The sequence below is a fragment of the Ptychodera flava genome, chromosome 16 (assembly GCF_041260155.1).
Source record: "Ptychodera flava strain L36383 chromosome 16, AS_Pfla_20210202, whole genome shotgun sequence".
Lineage (NCBI taxonomy): Eukaryota > Metazoa > Hemichordata > Enteropneusta > Ptychoderidae > Ptychodera > Ptychodera flava.
This window is the reverse complement of record NC_091943.1, coordinates 10453338-10471668: the sequence shown is the minus strand read 5'-3', so window position 1 is coordinate 10471668 and position 18331 is coordinate 10453338. Positions and strand designations below refer to the sequence as shown.

Genomic DNA, 18331 nt, shown 5'->3' with positions numbered 1-18331 from the left:
CCGGACCACAGCGCCGACAATGCCTCCTCGAAAACGAACCAAGAAGTCTACGCCGCGCGTAACGCCGTACGTTCGTCCAGTGACCCGTGCACGATCTTGGACGCGAGGGGCGTCGTCCACTCCTGACCTCCCCGTTGCCGAACAAGGTCAGACTGCTCCAACTGCTCCAGCCACCGTAGCGACGGCTGCCCACGGTCTCCCACAACCTCAATCAGCTGCCGTTACCATACTGCAAAGCGAAACTCCAGTATCAACAAATCAAGTACCACCTCAATCGGGAGTCGTGACGATGGAAATGTTTTCCGCCCTACAGACTTCGATGGCCAACATGGCCGCCAACATGGCCAACATAGCAAATCTACTGCAACAACGCCCTCTCACCGACCTGCGGGGAGAAGCCTTCACTTCCGGCAACAACAACAGCCCCCAGCAGAACCAAGATGGCGGCGCCCAGGCAGCTCATGATCCGCCCGTTCAAGCGACCAACCCAGGGCTAAACACGGTTGCGCTTGTCTCGAACTTTTCTCCCAACAACCTCCTCCAGGGCCGCGGTATACCATCCGAAAGACTGCCAAACGTCGAACTGGTTTCACCTGCTATTCGCCGCGATATTCTTTCAGGTAAGGATATCAATCTTGCCTGCTTACTCATACCCGGCTACAATTACCAAGATGGCGAACGACATATCATCATCGGCAACGAAGCCCTGTCTCTGAAACCTGTCCAGGACGGCAGAGTAAACAGACCTCTCACCATTACTGAATTCATTCAAGCTTTCACCGTCTATAAAAACGTCATGTGTGAGGCATTCCCTAATCGTCGAACAGAACTTGATGCATACGTCACGGACATCGTTGGCATGTCAAAACGTTTCAGCGGTTTCGCCTTCTACGAATACCACCGCGACTTTTCCGCCAAGGCGGCCGCACTCCTGTTAAATCATGGCATCAAAGTAGACTGGGGAGTTCGCGATTCGCTCATCTACACCTCGACATTCTCCGGTCTCAAGGCCAACCTTTGCAACGTCTGCAATAGCGCAGTGCATACCACCGAAGTCTGCCCGTACCTCGAGAGTAAGAGACCAAACAGCAATCCCATAAGGTTCCAATCGCCTTCATCGACCGTCGATAGAAGCGGAAGAAGACGCGTCACCTACCAGGGTAAGGAAATCTGCAATAACTTCAACTCCCAGCCTGGTTGCAAACGAAGTAACTGTGGTTTTTCCCACGTGTGTTTGGTATGCTACTCATCCGATCACTCATCAGCTCAAGGAAAATGTCGACCTAAAGACCAAGCTAACAGAGCCTGACTGCACGATATGCCATCCACATTTAACGCTGACACTTGTGCACCATCAACACCAATTAATATTGGCACCCTTGCCTCCGAACTTTCAAATCACCCCGACAAAGGATTCGTCAAGTACCCAGTGTTTCCGCTGCCCGCTCGCCAAATCGCAAATGCGAGAAAAAAGTAGCGTTTGGTGAGAAGATTTTGGCAAAAGTTAGCCAAACTTGCGAATCGAAAATTGCACTATGACGTCATCACTTTGTCTGTCCGCGCGCACATGTCCTGCATTCAACTTGAGACGTAATGCTTTATCTCTGTGCATCCCCGACCTTATGCGTCAGGAGATCATATTTGTAACGCATAGAGTATGAATAAAATTGTAACGAAATAACTCACAAATCAATAGTACTGCATGTAAGCTTATATCATGACTAGTTGACTAAACTGTTGCGAAGTTTTGGGTTTGACTAAGCGCAATGTGTTCCTACAGATAACTCCGTGCATGTGACAGCCAATGTATGTCATCGTCAACACTGAATTGAAGGATCATAGAGACGGTGAAACTAAGCAAAAACGGCAAACTTTCCTTTTTGACTTTGGCTGCTCCACCAATATGGGGGGAACCATCCCTACAACACACATTCTAAGCGCAAGTAAAGCTATGAAATGGAAAGAAAAATTATGATCAATGTAGGAAAGTCGACCGTGAATTTGGAAAGGAAGGTAGCGGCATGCATGGTCAAAAGCATACACATGGCATTTTTTAGAACGTAGAGCGAGTAAGGCACTCCTGAATAGCGAAAATGTTCGTGGTGTATTGCTGCCAACAAGAAAATACCTTTACTGGCGTTAGAAACTTGTGTGAATTGGCTTCCTTAAATATAAATTCGCGGCAATTTTCAGTGTATCACGGACCGTGGTGTATTGTGACGTGACATCGTATACAGACTTTCAGAGAAGCCCTCGCTCGTCCGCCGAGTTGGCCCAGTTCCGCGTTCACATCGTGCAAATAAATACGCAAAGTCTTGTCGCGATATTTGAGCATTTAACTTGATCGTCAGTGAAACAAAAAGATGTTTCTCCATATCAAAAGGGTATATATTTGATATTTTACGGTTCTGTTAACATAATAGACGTGAACATTTGGATTTATGATCCGTGATTTCCGCGATCCATGGCATGATTGAAGCTGGCTGTGAATACACACTGACGTCTTTGATGATGACCCCTGACCCAGGCGCCATTGATACGCTGTGCGCTGTCCAAGCTTCGCTTGCTAAACTTCAAGCGTAAAGCAAATGTATTGGAAGTCTAAAATGCACATATTTCTCAAGTCTGAGAGTATTTTACTTTCGAACTGCTACGAGAATGGATATCTGATTCGTTTGAAAAAACTAGTATGCTGAACCAGGTTTCGTGCCGTTGTCTGTAGCGACAGTACAGTATGGCACGATAGCAATTTCAGGTTTGTTACTGAATATAGTTGCATACCCCTAACTTTGGACAAGTGTCACTTGAAATTCGGACAAATTTTATGTTGTATGTGTGGCTGATGTTGACACCTTGTAATCTGAACCATAAATTGGTGTTACTTTTAGTATCCATAGTAGCACTAACAAGGTTTATTTCCGTCATTCTTACGGAAAATGCAGACAAATATTTATTTTTGCATATTAATAAAAAAAGAAATGACATCATTTGTGATCAGTGGTATCGGCTTGGCTAATTGAATATCTGGTTTGGCCAATAATTTTTTAGGGCTTCTAGCCAAATTTGCTACAAGATTTTGGAACCCAGGGGAAACACTGAGTACCTGCTTACAGGACTTTCTGAAGGATTTAACACAGGCCTACGCTGTCAACTTTCCTCACCGCTCATCTGTCGCAACCTTCTCTCAGCCCGACAAGATCCGGATTTTGTGTCGCACCAAATTAACTCCGAACTGCCAAAGGGCTATCTTATTGGCCCTTTCACCACACCACCATACGCCATTTATCGCTGTAGCCCGCTAGGTATCGCAGAAAAGAAATACTCAGCCACTTTCATGGGGGTCTCTCCGTCCAGTCTGTTTGACTGTCCTCCGCTTGGGCCGTCCATTGCATGTACCCCCACTCAAGAAGGTGATCTCCACCGGCCCGGTGGAACCACTTTCACTTTCGGCTTTCCAAAGGTCTGCAAACACAACTTTGCAACCCAAACCTTTGCCCAGGAAGCAGACTGGCGGAGACCCCTCACCCAATCTTTGAGTTATTTTGTGCTTAGTTTTGAAATGGTTTTTGCCTAGATTTTTACTTTCGTAGTTTTGCTTGACATTGTATTTTTCCGTAGTTAGGTTATCACTGCTTTGTATTTGTCCACTGTCGCTTATTAAATTCTTTTAACACCATATCCTGTGGAGCGTTGTGTGCTTACAAACCAGGGATTTATATAGAAGCCATTACTTGACTTACACAGACAAAAAATTCCAAATATACAATATGACAATGGAAAGAAACAACAACCTTTCATACCAAATTTCCAAGCATTTTTTTCATAAAAAAATTGTCATATTTACATGTAAAGATGTAAAAGTTTATGATTAGTATTAAACCTGACCTTGTTGGATTAAGCACAAAAATTCAAAATTGCCGATTTCAACCTAATTTCAATAGATCATATTTACATAAAACCTAGGAATGTGTTTACTAAATATCAAAACAATCAGACTAGTAAATTTTGAGAGAAAACAAATTTTTTTGACCAAAAATGGCAAAAATTGCCCATTTTCAACCTAATTTTAATATATTATATTGAGATAAACCTTAGGAACTTGTATATCAAATATCAAAGCTGTCAGATCAGTAGTTTTGGGATAAAAAAAATTTTGACTTAAATTGGGAAAATTGCCCCAAATTACAAATATGATAATTTCAATACAAACTTGCCTGAGGTCATCTCGAGGAACACAAATACCAACTTTCAAAGCAATTGGACAAGCGGTTTCAGAAAACAATTTTTGACTAAAAACGGCAAATATTACTCTTAAAATACAAACATGCAAATTTCATCCCAATTTGTAGATACATAATTTAGAATATCTATAGGAACCTGCATACCAAGTTTACACCCAATCTGACCAACGATTACAGAGTTAAGCAATTTGAAGGATTTTTCCTTTTTCTCCCTCATTTGCATGTTTTTGACACTGATATGTTCATTTGAACAAATTTACATCTCCGCCCCTAGGTGCACCTGTACACCAAATACTAAGATGGCAGGCGTTGCGGTTTAGGAGTTTTTATCAGAACGGACTAACAGACATACATACATACATGCAAATAGGATGCAAATGAACTGATTCACCTCATAAGATAACCTCTCTTTGGTATACATATACTAAATATGAGCTAAAAATCAGCTCAACATGTGCAGAGATTCACAAGTTTTTGATCTAGACGGACAGACAAACATACATACCATACATACATACAGACAGAGAGACAGACAGACAGACAGACATATTATATACAGACATTTTGAAAGAATTGGTTAAGGTATATCTGCATGAAGGTTCTGAATGTGAAGAAAACATAAAATGGCCACCTTGCTGCTTATATGATCGTACCACAAAATAAATCGACATGCATATGTACTTAGTACCATGTGCACATTTGAATGAAATTGGGTCAGGCATAGCTGAGTAACAGCTGTGGATAGACAGAAACCAATCTAGTGGTCACCTGGCACTTCATCCGCAGGGAACTTATAATATCAATCGACACGGGCAAAAAATGAGTAAAAAAACATACATTTGATAAGCAGAACATACCATTCAAACATCTTGGTGAGTTTGGTTCAAATGACCCAAACTGACAGCACACTCTCCCACCAGCTGGGTCAAGTACCTGATCACTATCATCACAATGAAATGATATGCACTCTCCAGAGTCAAGATAGTTTCTTCTCAAATTATCATACTGGACATCAGCATGTAGCTGGCATGTAGCTGTGAAAAAACAAAACAATTTTTTATGTGTTCTTGATAAACCAAGGATGGACACAAAGTCATGAGATGAACAAAATGGACATGGGGCTATATGCTTTTAGAATTCTTTTTATTTTTGTGGAAGAAGCAGTGTTTTCTCAAGGTTTTTCTCACAAGGGGGAATGTTGTACCTGCTTGAAATTTAGGGAGAGATTTGGTTCTGATTGAGGGGAAGTATAACAAATTATGGAAATGAAGATTTTCAAGGAATTAGCAAATGATTGCTATTGTGTTGATGAAAAAAAACCAAACTTCTTTCTCTCTTTTTCCATCCAGTAAATTTTGAATATATTAGAGCCTACACAAATCATTCACACTTCAGTCATTTCAGTTCGAACAGAGTTTTGTAATCTGGAGGCAGACACCAGTTGATAGTCATTCAGCTGTATCACATCCTAATGCAAATAGGAAGCTTGTATCACTTTACTGTGGCTACAGATAGTGGATTACATCTTGAAGAAGTATCAAAAATAGGTTAGAACTGCAAATAAAGAGATACATAGGTGTGTTTTTTCAGATCCTAACGACCATAAACACTGAACAACAAAACAGATTGTAATGGATTCCATTGTGCTTTTAATTGTAAATTATTATTCAATAAACTGGGCTAATCATTGGGGACCATGCTTCCAAATCACAATATAAAATACATTCTTGCATACCTGGCACACAGTTTGGAAAGTTATTCCTCCAGTTACCATAGGAACAACTTATTGTTAAACTTGTTGATAACCTTCTGCCTTGTATTTCATAGCCATTATTACAACTATACGTTACCGAAGATCCATGGCTTATTTTAGGATGGTCAGGGTTAATGGTGATATGATCTTGTCTTACATCCAATGGTACTTGACAGGATGCTAGAAGGTGGAATAAGACATTTTAATCTTCACAAACTTATAAATTCAAATATTCAAACATCGTGTCTTGAACTAAGCACTTCTTTGAATATAAACTCTTAGTAATTTAAAAACAGTGATTTCACCACTTGTCATAATATAACGCTTTCATCCCAATTTCGCTTAAGAGCACTCCAACTTTGGAATAGGTCTAGAATTCAGAGGAGCATTCCAACTTTTGAATAGCTCTGGAATTAAGAAGAGCACTCCACTTTGGAATAGGTCTGGGATTAACAAGAGGATTCTAACTTTGGAATAGCTCTGGAATTCAGAAGGGAATTCCAACTTTTGAATACGTCTTGAATTCAGAAGAGCATTCCAACTTTTGAATAGGTCTTGAATTCAGAAGAGCATTCCAACTTTGGAATAGGTCTTGAATTCAGAAGAGCATTCCAACTTTGGAATAGGGCTGGAATTCAGAAGAGCATTCCAACTTTGGAATAGGGCTGGAATTCAGAAGTGCATTCCAACTTTGGAATAGGGCTGGAATTCAGAAGAGCATTCCAACTTTGGAATAGGGCTTGAATTCAGAAGTGCAGTCCAACTTTGGAATAGGGCTGGAATTCAGAAGAGCATTCCAACTTTGGAATAGGGCTTGAATTCAGAAGTGCAGTCCAACTTTGGAATAGGGCTTGAATTCAGAAGAGCATTCCAACTTTGGAATAGGGCTTGAATTCAGAAGAGCATTCCAACTTTGGAATAGGGCTGGAATTCAGAAGAGCATTCCAACTTTGGAATAGGGCTGGAATTCAGAAGAGAATTCCAACTTTGGAATAGGGCTTGAATTCAGAAGAGCACTCCAACTTTGGAATAGATTCTATTCCAAAGTTGGAATGCTCTTCTGCCAAAGTTGGAATGCAGTTCTCAACTGGAATTTCAGAATCATTTGATGTTGAAAGTGTCATTTGATATTACAATCAAGTCTTTTCTTCTATCTTGGCCTTTTTCGATCATCAAATTGTTGATAGGATTGTTGATAAAAATTGGCAGTGGTAAAATTTGCGAGTGCATGTATTTAGCTCATTACCCACAACTATACTGATTTATTTGACATCTGAAAAAGTGTCAATGCAGTGAAGTATTTTATGATGAAAATTTCATTTTCAATGACATATTCCCAACATGGCTAATGATTTTGGAAACCATTGAAAGAAATGATGGTGAAGTGATATTGTTCAACAGATGTTCAGAAAATAGTGGAGGAAACATTGTATTGATGTATATGTTCAGTTGATGTGATGTATGAATGGAATTAGGATGGTAAAGTTGAGATGTTTGATCAAAAGTAACATTGTAATATGGTTATATGAAGTCTGAGTGTTGGTTTGTGATATGATGGATATAAGTGGACAAATGTAAACTTTTTTATTTAATCCATCATCCAACAGGTGAATGCCTTATTATGGGATGAGGTACCAATAACCCACTAGCCATGAAGTCTGAGTGTTGGTTTGTGATATGATGAATATGGGTGGACAAATGTAGCAGTCCCTAGGGTCTGTAGGTATTGTAACTTTTTCAAAATTGTTGACCTGGCAATGTATGAATCTCAGTTTTACAAGTAAGAGAGTTAAACATGAATGACTTAAACTTGGCACAAAGGGAAATACAGTGCTGACAATGTAACTCCTTTATTGAAAATGGATTCAGATTTGCACTAAGATCCAGCGTATTTCATTGTCGTATTGGGGCTAATGTTCCTGTAACTGTAGTTCACTTTAACAACACAATCATAAAAACAAACAAAACTGCATTTCACAAAACTGTATACAAAATATTTTAACTCAGAGGTGTTTTGAACAGTCATGGTGAAAGTCACGAAATTTCAGAATAGGACTCAGAGTTTTTCACTGCAAACTTCCAGAACTGACATACATGCGGTCAATTCTTATTCAGTACAACAATAAAAAACAAACAAACATTTTGTCTGGTACAACACCTGACATATTGTAGCTCATTTTTTTATTCATTAAAAACCATCCAACAAAAAAACATGGCTGTCTGGCAGTTGGATCATATTGCTAATAATTTATATCTAAATGTAAGTTACAGTGTGTTGTCCTTGTGCAAAGTTTCACAGACATTAGGAAAAACTTGTCTGAGTACTAGCTGTAGACATAAAATAAAGGAAACAAAATGGCCATCATGCAGCCATATTGGATTAGATGACACAAAACATTGACATGCATTATATATGACATAGGGAGTAATCCTATGTCATACATCTCAAAGAAATCTCTTAGGGAAGTACCTCTGAGAAACTTGCTTGAACGGACAGATGCTGGGACTCAACCAAATCTACAAGTGCTCCCTAACTATGTCTGTGGGGACTAAAAACATGGGTGAAAAGTTCTACAGTGGTATTTAACTTTGAGCACAGTAAATATAAATTATCTGATTCCATCTGGTATTGACAGACTCATACAACAGTGACAATGAAATGAACTAATTGATGTACTTCTTACCGGGTACACATGTGGGTACCTCATTAGACCATGAACCAAAGAGACATCGAACTTCTTCTGATCCACTTAGTTCATAGGATTGACTTGAACATCCAAATGTAGCTACAGTTTCATGAGGATATCGGCCAAGTCTAGTATCTGCATTATAGTTAACTATTAAATGTGATGCACGGCTTATACCCTGACAGGCCTCTGAAACAAAGCATAAACATGTAAATGAGCTTAAGAAAGGGAGTTGAATAAAAGGTCCAATAGACAGGCGTGTGGATAAGAGCAAGGAATTGAACGAAAGTTACAACAGACAGGGTGTAGATAAGAGCCAGGAATTGATCAAAAAGTTACAACAGACAGGGGTGTAGGTGACAGCCAGGATAGGCCAAAAGGTACAATAGATGGATGGACACACTGACTCAACCAAATCTATAAGTGCTCAGGATAGAACAAAATGTACAACAGATGGGTGTAGATGAGAGCCAGGAATTGAACAAAGGGTAAAATAGATGGGTGTAGATGAGAGCCAGGAATTGAACAAAAGGTACAATAGACAGGAGTGTAGATGATAGCCAGGAAATGAACAAAAGGTACAAAAGATAGGTGTAGATATGAGCTAGGAATTGAAAAAATCATTGATAATGACATAGTCCTCCCTTGTAATTGGGGATTTGTCACTGGAAGTGACTAAAAATTGAAGTCAATATGATGCGCATGAAACAAGGCATGTGGGTACCAAAGCCCTGTCTGTGACTGATGCCCTTATTGGATTGGATTGTAAACAAGTAGTGGCATAGGGTTATGTCCTTTTACCAAGTTGGACAGAATTAGGCATGTCATGCCCTGGCTTTTTAAATGTCAAAATTCAACTTATATGCAAGAAACTGATCAAAGCGTGTCTGAGTTATGGCTCTTGACATAAAAAGGCATAACACCAGATGTGAACCAAATATGGCCTAATGTTGAATACAGAAGAGACTTCCTATAATTAGCTATTGATACTGCTAAAATCAAAACGCCTTAAAGTTTCTTGACTGGTAAATCTTTGTATGATCAACATTTGTAGCAAGTGTTATCAGATTTAGTGCAGTCATTCAGAATATAGATCTCTAATTACAAACATTGTTTCCCTATTCAGCCAAGGTCATTAAATAAGTCAATAAATAATTTATCAACAGGATGTCACTTTTCAGTTTTACACACGCAACTGGAAGATCGATATCTGTACCATGTATCATAAAATTTGATGCAGGATTTCTGGACGTATCACACTAATAAGGAAAAGTCATTAAATATGCAAATTAGAAATTAATTAACATGATACTGATAAATGTCCTTATACACAGTTAGAGCAACATGAGCTCAACATCTATACCAAGTTTCAAAAAATCTGATGAAGTATTTCTTGACGTATCAGCCTAATTATGAAAATTCATTTAAGCAAATATGCAATTAATTGACATGGTATGATTAATGTCTTTGAATGCTACTACAACACTTTGAGATCAATACCTGTACCAAGTATCATCAAATTTGCTGTGGTATTTGTAGACATATTTCCTTAATTACAGAAATTCATAAAAAATGCAAATTAGCAATTCCATGAAATGATCCTGCAAAATGATTTTGCACACAGTAACAGCTTTGGTACATGAATATCTGTACCAAGTTTCATCAAATTGCTGTCATATTTCTAGACATATTTCCTTAAGTACAGAAATTCATAAAACATGCAATTAGCAATTAAATGACAAGATCCTGCTCACTGTCTTTGCATACCATTACAACTCTAGTATATCAGCATCTGTACTACCGGATTTTTCTGAGAGTACGCCCACTCGAAAAACCGCCCATGGGCGGTTATTTGGGGGGTGGGCCGTTATTAAGAATTTTAAATTTCATCTCAACCTTTGTCTACGGCATTTCAACTTGACTCCCCTTGAAAAAATTACCTACGCAAAGGTCAAAAAGTTTTATATAGCGTACAAAATAAAATAAGTTACACTTCTAAGATAATTACTTCGGCGATATATGTCCGTATCCCCCTATTTATGCTACTAAAATGCAGGTGGAATGATCCAGAAGAACGCAAAGTCAACGTTAGAGTTTGCCACACAATGCCGACAATGATTGACAGATGATGCAGGTGCCAGGAATTTTCCATTCTGCACGATGGGGATTATGAAATTAATAAAATGACTATCATAAAAAATAACTCTGTTTCATTATTTTTTTATTTAATGTACATCATTACTTTTCAAGTTTTTTTCGCTTTGATACAAAAATCTGATGATTTTCTTCGCGTAAATTTGTTGCATTCACAAACGTAACAGTAGTAGTAATCCCTAGTAGAAATGGTATGATCCACAATTGTTTACGATTATTGGCCTCTTTGCGTGCAACGAATGTGAAACACTGTATCTATTTTCACACGTTCGATACTTACAAACTAGGTCAACCTTAGAACACGTGCACACGTCAAAATCTGATCGATGATTTTCTTCGCTTAAATTTGAATGCGTTCGACAAACCATGGAGGTAGTAGAGAAGGAGTCACAACTGAGATAATTACGTTTATTACTATTGTGCACCATTGGTTTAATCCCTTTATGTCCATTGTTTAACACCCCTTTCCCGCCATCTGCGTTGCCGACGGTACCTTCGCAACCAAACCGAGTGAAATTAACCCGGGTTTGCTAATGCGACTCAGTTTCTCCACAGTGTCATAACGCATGCGCAAAGACTGTATTTGCGTAGCTTGGGTCAAGTGCGTCATAGACCCGACACGTTCCATCCACGAAAAGTGAAGTTACAAGGAATTTAAGTTTTTCATTCTCAAAATCTTGGTAATTTTAACGTTGTGTTTTATATACTTTACATTCGATCGCAGGAACCTTTCCTTGTTAGAATGAAAGTTCTGATCACGAACTTTTCAATCATGTACAGAGTATGGTGCAGCGGACTGCAGCACTGCCGTGAGCGTGGGTTAAACTTGTAGCGTTTCCCGGGTGTTTACTGACGCGACGCGACGCCATAGGCGACGCTGCGACGCTTTGTTTCAATGCATCGTACGTGTTGTTTTTATATCGCGACCATTCATTAAAGTCATGGACGTAGCAGTTAAAAGCTATGCTTTCTTATTTAACCTTATCATTAATGCCAGTACAACATGATAAAACACGGCAAGAACCAAGAACTGGATTTGGAAAAAGTTGGCGTGTTAACAATGCTGCTCTACGATGTATGGCATTTTTTTTTTGTAATCGCAAGCTATCATCAACTCAGTCTCCGCGCCTTTGCAGATACAAAAGCTCCCTTCCTCAATTATCTGTTCCTCGACCTCTTTAACATCGTGTACATCAAAATCAGTGGAACGACTCGAACTTCCCGACGCGACGCTTGGACACGTGACGCCATGTTTGAAGATCTGTCAACTGCCGAGGGACGGCCGAAACACCCGAACAACCCCGAACGAACTTAATCTTGATAACTCCTTTATTTTTTAGATAATAATTGGCGGTAAATTTTTACCGAATTACGGCCCTGGGCCGTTATTTAGCTACAGGTGTGAAGCAGACAATGTAGCCATTTTCTGTTTAACGGCCCTGGGCGTACTCTCAGAAAAATCCGGTATGTTTCATCAACTTTGAGTGGGTATTTCTTGCCATAGAACCCTTATTACAAAAATTTATCAAATATGCAAATTAGCAATTAATTGACATGATCCTGCCAAATGCCTTTGCACAAAGTTAAAACTCTGGTATGTATACATCTGTAAGAAGTTTTATTAAATTTGAGTCAGTATTTATTGAAATATTAGCAGAATTATGAAAATTCATAATTTATGCGAATTAGCAATTGATTGACCAAATACTGACAAAGGCCTTTATGTGCTATAAGAGCTGTGTGTGACCAATATGTGTACAACGTTTCATCAAATTGTGCAGTCTCTTAAGAAACAGAGCTCTTTTTCAAAAATCACTAATTATTCAAATTAGCACTAATTATGCTTGCCACATCCAAAACAATGGACGTGCATATGTATGCTACAGTGTATTATCCTTGTACCAAGTTTGAAAGGAATTGGCTCAGACATGTCCGAGATATCTGCGTGGACAGACGGACGCACTGACCGACAGACAGAACCAAAACCATAAGTCCCCAGGACTTTGTCTGGGGACTAACAAAAGATACGATAGACAGGGGTGTACATAAGAGCCAGGAATTGGACAAAAGGTTCAATAGATAGGGGTGTAGATGAGAGCCAGGAATTGAACAAAAGTTACGATAGGCCAGAGTGTAGATGAGAGCCAGGAATTGAACAAAAGCTACAATAGACAGGGGTGTTGATACTTGCTCCTTTGTACAAACTTTTCTCTGATTGGAACATTTACTTCCATCCGTGCTTGCTACAGTATAGAACTGTACAAAGGCTCAGTGAAAGCAGACAATCAATGAAAGGATGAAAATAACAAATAGTTCAAAATATGACAAATTAATATATATATATATTATGAAGTGAAACTGTTTCATTGATGTAAATTACCGATAGTATCTGCTGATGATAATACTCTCACAGAAAATTTGTAGTTTTTCATACTTATCCCAATCACCAATATTCAACTCCATAATATACACTTTTTTGAAAAATATTGACAGAAGTTAGATGAAATGTTCCCTGAGAGTACCACTTTCTCTAAATCAAGAATAACACAGAATACATCACAATGTCAATAAAGAAGCAATTGCAACTTGCCTCTGTAAATCAAAACATTCTGATCTCACCTGGTGCCATGTGTCATTTCTAAACTAATATTTACTGGTTGCAGCAGTCACAAACAGTTATACATACTCTGCCATGTGCATCTGGTTTTTCGTATACACTATGTGTGTTAGGAATTCAACATGGAACCAAGTTTCCTGATCTCACCTACTGTATATTAATACAAACTTACATAGCATTGGAAGTGAGTGTTTGACAGAATACTCAATACCAATCAGTGCAGAAGCATCATGATATTATGGATCCAATTTAGTGACAAACTTAACTATGGCATTGCTGGCTAGTATAGGGAACCAAACACTATTAGACTGTACACAATGTGAGCCCATCTTTCTATTCAGGCAAAACATACTCATACAACAAATTATTTTGAGTCACTTTACGACCAGAGTGGGCTTAAAAATAAGTATACAATGATAGATGCTCACTGTGAAACAGACTCAAATGACAATGATTTAATAAATTGAATTTGCTAAATAGAGAAATGATTTCAAAAATATAATTGTCTGGACAGAGCAATAAGGTAAAGAAGAGTAATAAGGACAGAAAGTAAGAAATGTGATGCTGTATTTGTTAGATTTCTGTTGTTCAATAGCTCTTAGTATCACCTGTATCAGGGCCGGTAAGGTCACAATACAATGAAGCTAAGATTGTTACACACAGTTACAGGGAGTTACATAAGGAAGCTTATGTGACAACTGACACATATGGGGATAAGTTAGTGCATTGTTTTACCACATAAGATCCTAAAAAGTAAGTTATCAATGATAAAAAAATACGTTTCACATTTTTCCATCGCTATTAAAGCTGTAAGACCACTAGGGAAAATCGCTACATCACTTCCTTATATGTGCTAATTTATGTCATGTCAAAAATGTACAATTTTTAACTTCACCTGGTATGCATTGTGGTAGGTCATCCAACTGTCCCTTTCTGCACTGTACATATTCATTTCCATTGATTTCATATCCTGCATTGCACCGATAGCCAATATAGCCTCTTGAAGGAATGGTTTGTTGGTATGTAGAGGATATATAGTAAGCATTGTCCGGCAGGGCTGGTAATTGGCATGGTTCTAGAAGAGAGATCAATCTAAGTTCAGCGGAAAAATTCACATAAAAATATTTGATGTCCAAGAACTGTAGTTTTATTCAATTCTCATTCTTTGCTTTTGATATTATCTTGACATCACCATTTTCATTCAGAAGTAGTGTGTCTTTTAATCTCCTCTGCTAGTAAAAATGACCTGGTGGGGCTAATTCTATGACACCTGTTTTCACTGCAGTTTTGCAAAAGATTGCCCCAACTTTTTTGTGTATGCACCAATAACGTCTGTGTACATTGGTGAGGAACCAATCATGGGAAGTTTTGAGGATAGAATGAAATGATGAAAGTGAAAATACTTCGATTGACTTACGATTTTAGACTATCTTGAACCAAATTTCAAATGGGGTATGTTTTCCCTTGATATCATGGAAAAGTACTTTCAAATGAAGCAATCACATAATCTGTATGGAGGATTTGGCTGACTAATGATACCAGCATAGTTGAAATCAACAATCTCATTACCACTACTGTGATCAATACCAAGATTGCCTGATTGATATTTGTAGGCATTCACCTTTGAACCCATGTGATTGGGTGGCACATTTGAGTGCAGAGGTCGGTAGACGTGCAAAATCTTACTTTTGATGCTGAAATCACGCTAATGCTGGACATGACACCATGCATCATGGTTAATTTTTGGCAAATTTAAACTCCTTTAGTATTTTTTTTAAGGACGAATATGTAAAACTTTCTCAAATTTCTCTTTTTATTGCTGGGCTTACCATGCCCTAACTTTCTATAGCATTCAAAAGTTGTAAGCTACCGGTCTATCTGCCCATTTTAAACATATACTGAGGTATTCTGTTCAAAATTGCATTTATACCCACTGACCTTCAATGCATTGCTCTCCATTTGGAATCCAGTTTCCCAAGTGACATCTTAGTCTTCCACTATCATTGTCTATAAGTATTCTACCCTGAACACAGGTGACATCTGCATATGTGCCATGTGAATACAGACGATTTGTGTCGATATTGCTTGAATACTGTACATTTTCATAAATTCCATTTGCATCAGGAACACTGCCACATGGATCTAACAAATAATACACAATTACACATTTTAAAGACAAACATTTAATCTTAGGGTAGAATGCGCCTCAGGGCCAGAAATTCAGTCTCTCAAATTTTTACAATGTGTTTTCTGGTCTACCACAAGTGGGGGTTCATTTTAGAGCTCTTGGTGTAAGAAAGACTTTGATCGCCTTAGTTTTTTGAAAATCAAAAATTTTACTTTTCTTTATAGAGATAACACAAAACACGCAAATACGTATATGTGTGACAAAGTGTAAAATATGTCCTTGTACCCATTTTGGAACAAATCAGAGGATCTAGCCTCTGAGAAAAGTTTGTCAATGGCCACATGGACAGATACCGGTTTAGTTTGATTAGTGTCACAGGTTTTCACAATTTGATGATAATATTCATCTTAAAAATTATTATACTCCATTGAAGGAGGTTCCCTGGGGCTGAAATTTGAAAAAGTGACACTCAATGTCAAATGTGTAAGACACACAGACTATTGGATACCAGTATTACACAGAGACCTCGCACAAGACTTCACTTTCAGGGTTTGTGGCAAACAAGAAACAATGCCAAGTATTTACTTATTATATAATTTCTTTTACAATGTGAATGTAAACAGATAAAAATCTAACCAATATCATAAAATTGAGGCATAAAGGCAAAATATTTTGATGACAGAAAATTACTTAAGGTGAAGGACTACGAATTACGTCAAAATTAAGTTGTGGTGTCATTTTCTTGAAACTTTGCACAAATATTCTTGGAAGTTATGCAAGTGTAAAAATGAAATCAAAAACGGAGGTCACCACGCTCGTTTCCATGGAAACAGACCTTAAAATGGCGTAGTTAGAAATAAATAAAAATACCGCAATTATACGGTGTCGCTCAAATTTGATCAGAATTGGTACATACCAGTATGGGTACCAAAGATCAACAATGTATGTTGTTTCTATCTGTTCAGTGCAGGAAAATTCTACGTTGATGTTATGACAATGATTTCTGCACAGTACAACCAGAAAAACAACAAGAAATATTTAAACCAGAAAAATAAGAATGACAAAAGTAATTAAGGTCTGAAACTTTAGGTACTGGAGGTCAACTTTAGCAACATGCATAGCAGAAAGGCAGCTAGTCCCCCTTAGTTTGACCACAGACGGTCTTCCTCCCCTCTACTGTCTATGGTTTGAGCAGGTCTGTTAATATGTAACAGTTCATAAACAATGACAGGAAATGACTCAAGTCAGTGGAGTAAGCCTGTGTCAAGCCTGTTTCAGAATTTCGCTTTTTCTTACCTCATTTGCACATTTTTGACACTGATGTGTTCATTTGAACAAATTCGCATCTCAACCCCTACATCTACCTGTACACCAAATACTGAGACGGTAGCTTTGGCGGTATGGGAGCCTTTGTGTGTGACGGACATACATCCGCACATACCCACAAATATACAGACACAGACGCCACTTAGACTCATCATATAAGCTCTTTTTGGTATTTATATATAAAACCAAATATGAGCTAAAAATGATATAATTCACTTAAATAAAGAAAGCAATTATAAAAAGTTTAGCAAATGAGTTACTTTTAATAAATACCAAGACTTAAGATCCATATCTATCGAATGTATAGTTTTCATGATGTTTGTAAAGAGATTTTTACATTAGTATCGATTACAAAATGACGATATCGAAATTATATCACTACATGATTTTCGAACTTTTTCCTGTCGCTCTGAATGGTGTCATTTTGACCAAACTTGGCGAATAAAATCCTGACATAATACCAATTTGTTTACACTTTTAATAAAAGGGTGTCAGCGCGCTACTTTTTACAATATCTCCAGGTGAATGGGTAATATGCGCCACGTAAATGGGAGCGAAATGTTAATTTTGTCGCTCATATTGAATAAAAACCAGCTTCCTAGGGGGTCAAAATATGACAAGGTTATAGGTCACATGTATTTCTAAGAGACTGGGTCAAAAAATTAGGTAAAAGCGCAATTTCAACAATCACAGGTGATGTTAAATACATGCCCAACAAAATAACCCATTTGTGGCAGGCTGGAGTTAAATCTGCACAGAAACGTTCTAAAGCATGTGCGCGTCCGAATTCGTCGCACTTTACCTTAATAATTCACATCCACAAAAAAAAGGAAATTCATATATAATTTGCCTCTTGAAGTGAAGTGCAGAGGCACTATAGCATCTATGATTGCATGAGACTTCTATTGCAGTTGGAAAGATACATGGCAGTACTCAACAACTTGATAATAAGTAAACATTTGGGTGAAATATTAACCCATGAACATGACAATCACAATGGTGGATCATGGAAACACCTACAATTATGCTCATAATCCTGTTTATTGAGTGTTTCTCTGAATTAGTAATTACAAAAAGTATGAAAAAAACAAAGGTCAAATTCAACTTTCTATAATGGTTACATCGACCTTTGACATAGCTGTATGATATCGGATGATTCCATAGAAGACAGCTTCCATTTTTTCTTTGATCGCAGAGCACATGAAAGACTACCGGTATCTTACTTTTGCATGGTTGACACACAAACATTAATTTAGTTTGGCATAAAATTTGCCTTATAAATTTTTACAATTTAATGAATGTCAAAGCTTTGTATTTTTGCACTTCTCTGTTGAGAGTGACTTTTTGACCACCATAGAGTTTAGAAGTGAGCTACTTAAGGAAAACCATGGAGTAAATGAGAGCCACACCAACATTACTGGAGTC

At 38.0% G+C, this 18331-nt stretch overlaps 1 protein-coding gene across 2 annotated transcripts in view; it reads right to left on the bottom strand.

Annotated features, from left to right (window-relative positions):
- LOC139152808 (sushi, von Willebrand factor type A, EGF and pentraxin domain-containing protein 1-like) overlaps nucleotides 1-18331 on the bottom strand; it is a 118510-nt gene that overhangs the window by 46324 nt on the left and 53855 nt on the right. For both annotated transcript variants that reach the window (XM_070726150.1, XM_070726151.1), the window contains exons 11-15: nucleotides 15391-15594; nucleotides 14348-14527; nucleotides 8679-8870; nucleotides 5977-6174; nucleotides 5099-5275 (exon numbers count right to left, since the gene is read on the bottom strand). In XM_070726150.1, coding sequence (XP_070582251.1) covers nucleotides 5099-5275; nucleotides 5977-6174; nucleotides 8679-8870; nucleotides 14348-14527; nucleotides 15391-15594 — 951 coding nt within the window. The remainder of the gene's footprint in view (nucleotides 1-5098; nucleotides 5276-5976; nucleotides 6175-8678; nucleotides 8871-14347; nucleotides 14528-15390; nucleotides 15595-18331) is intronic.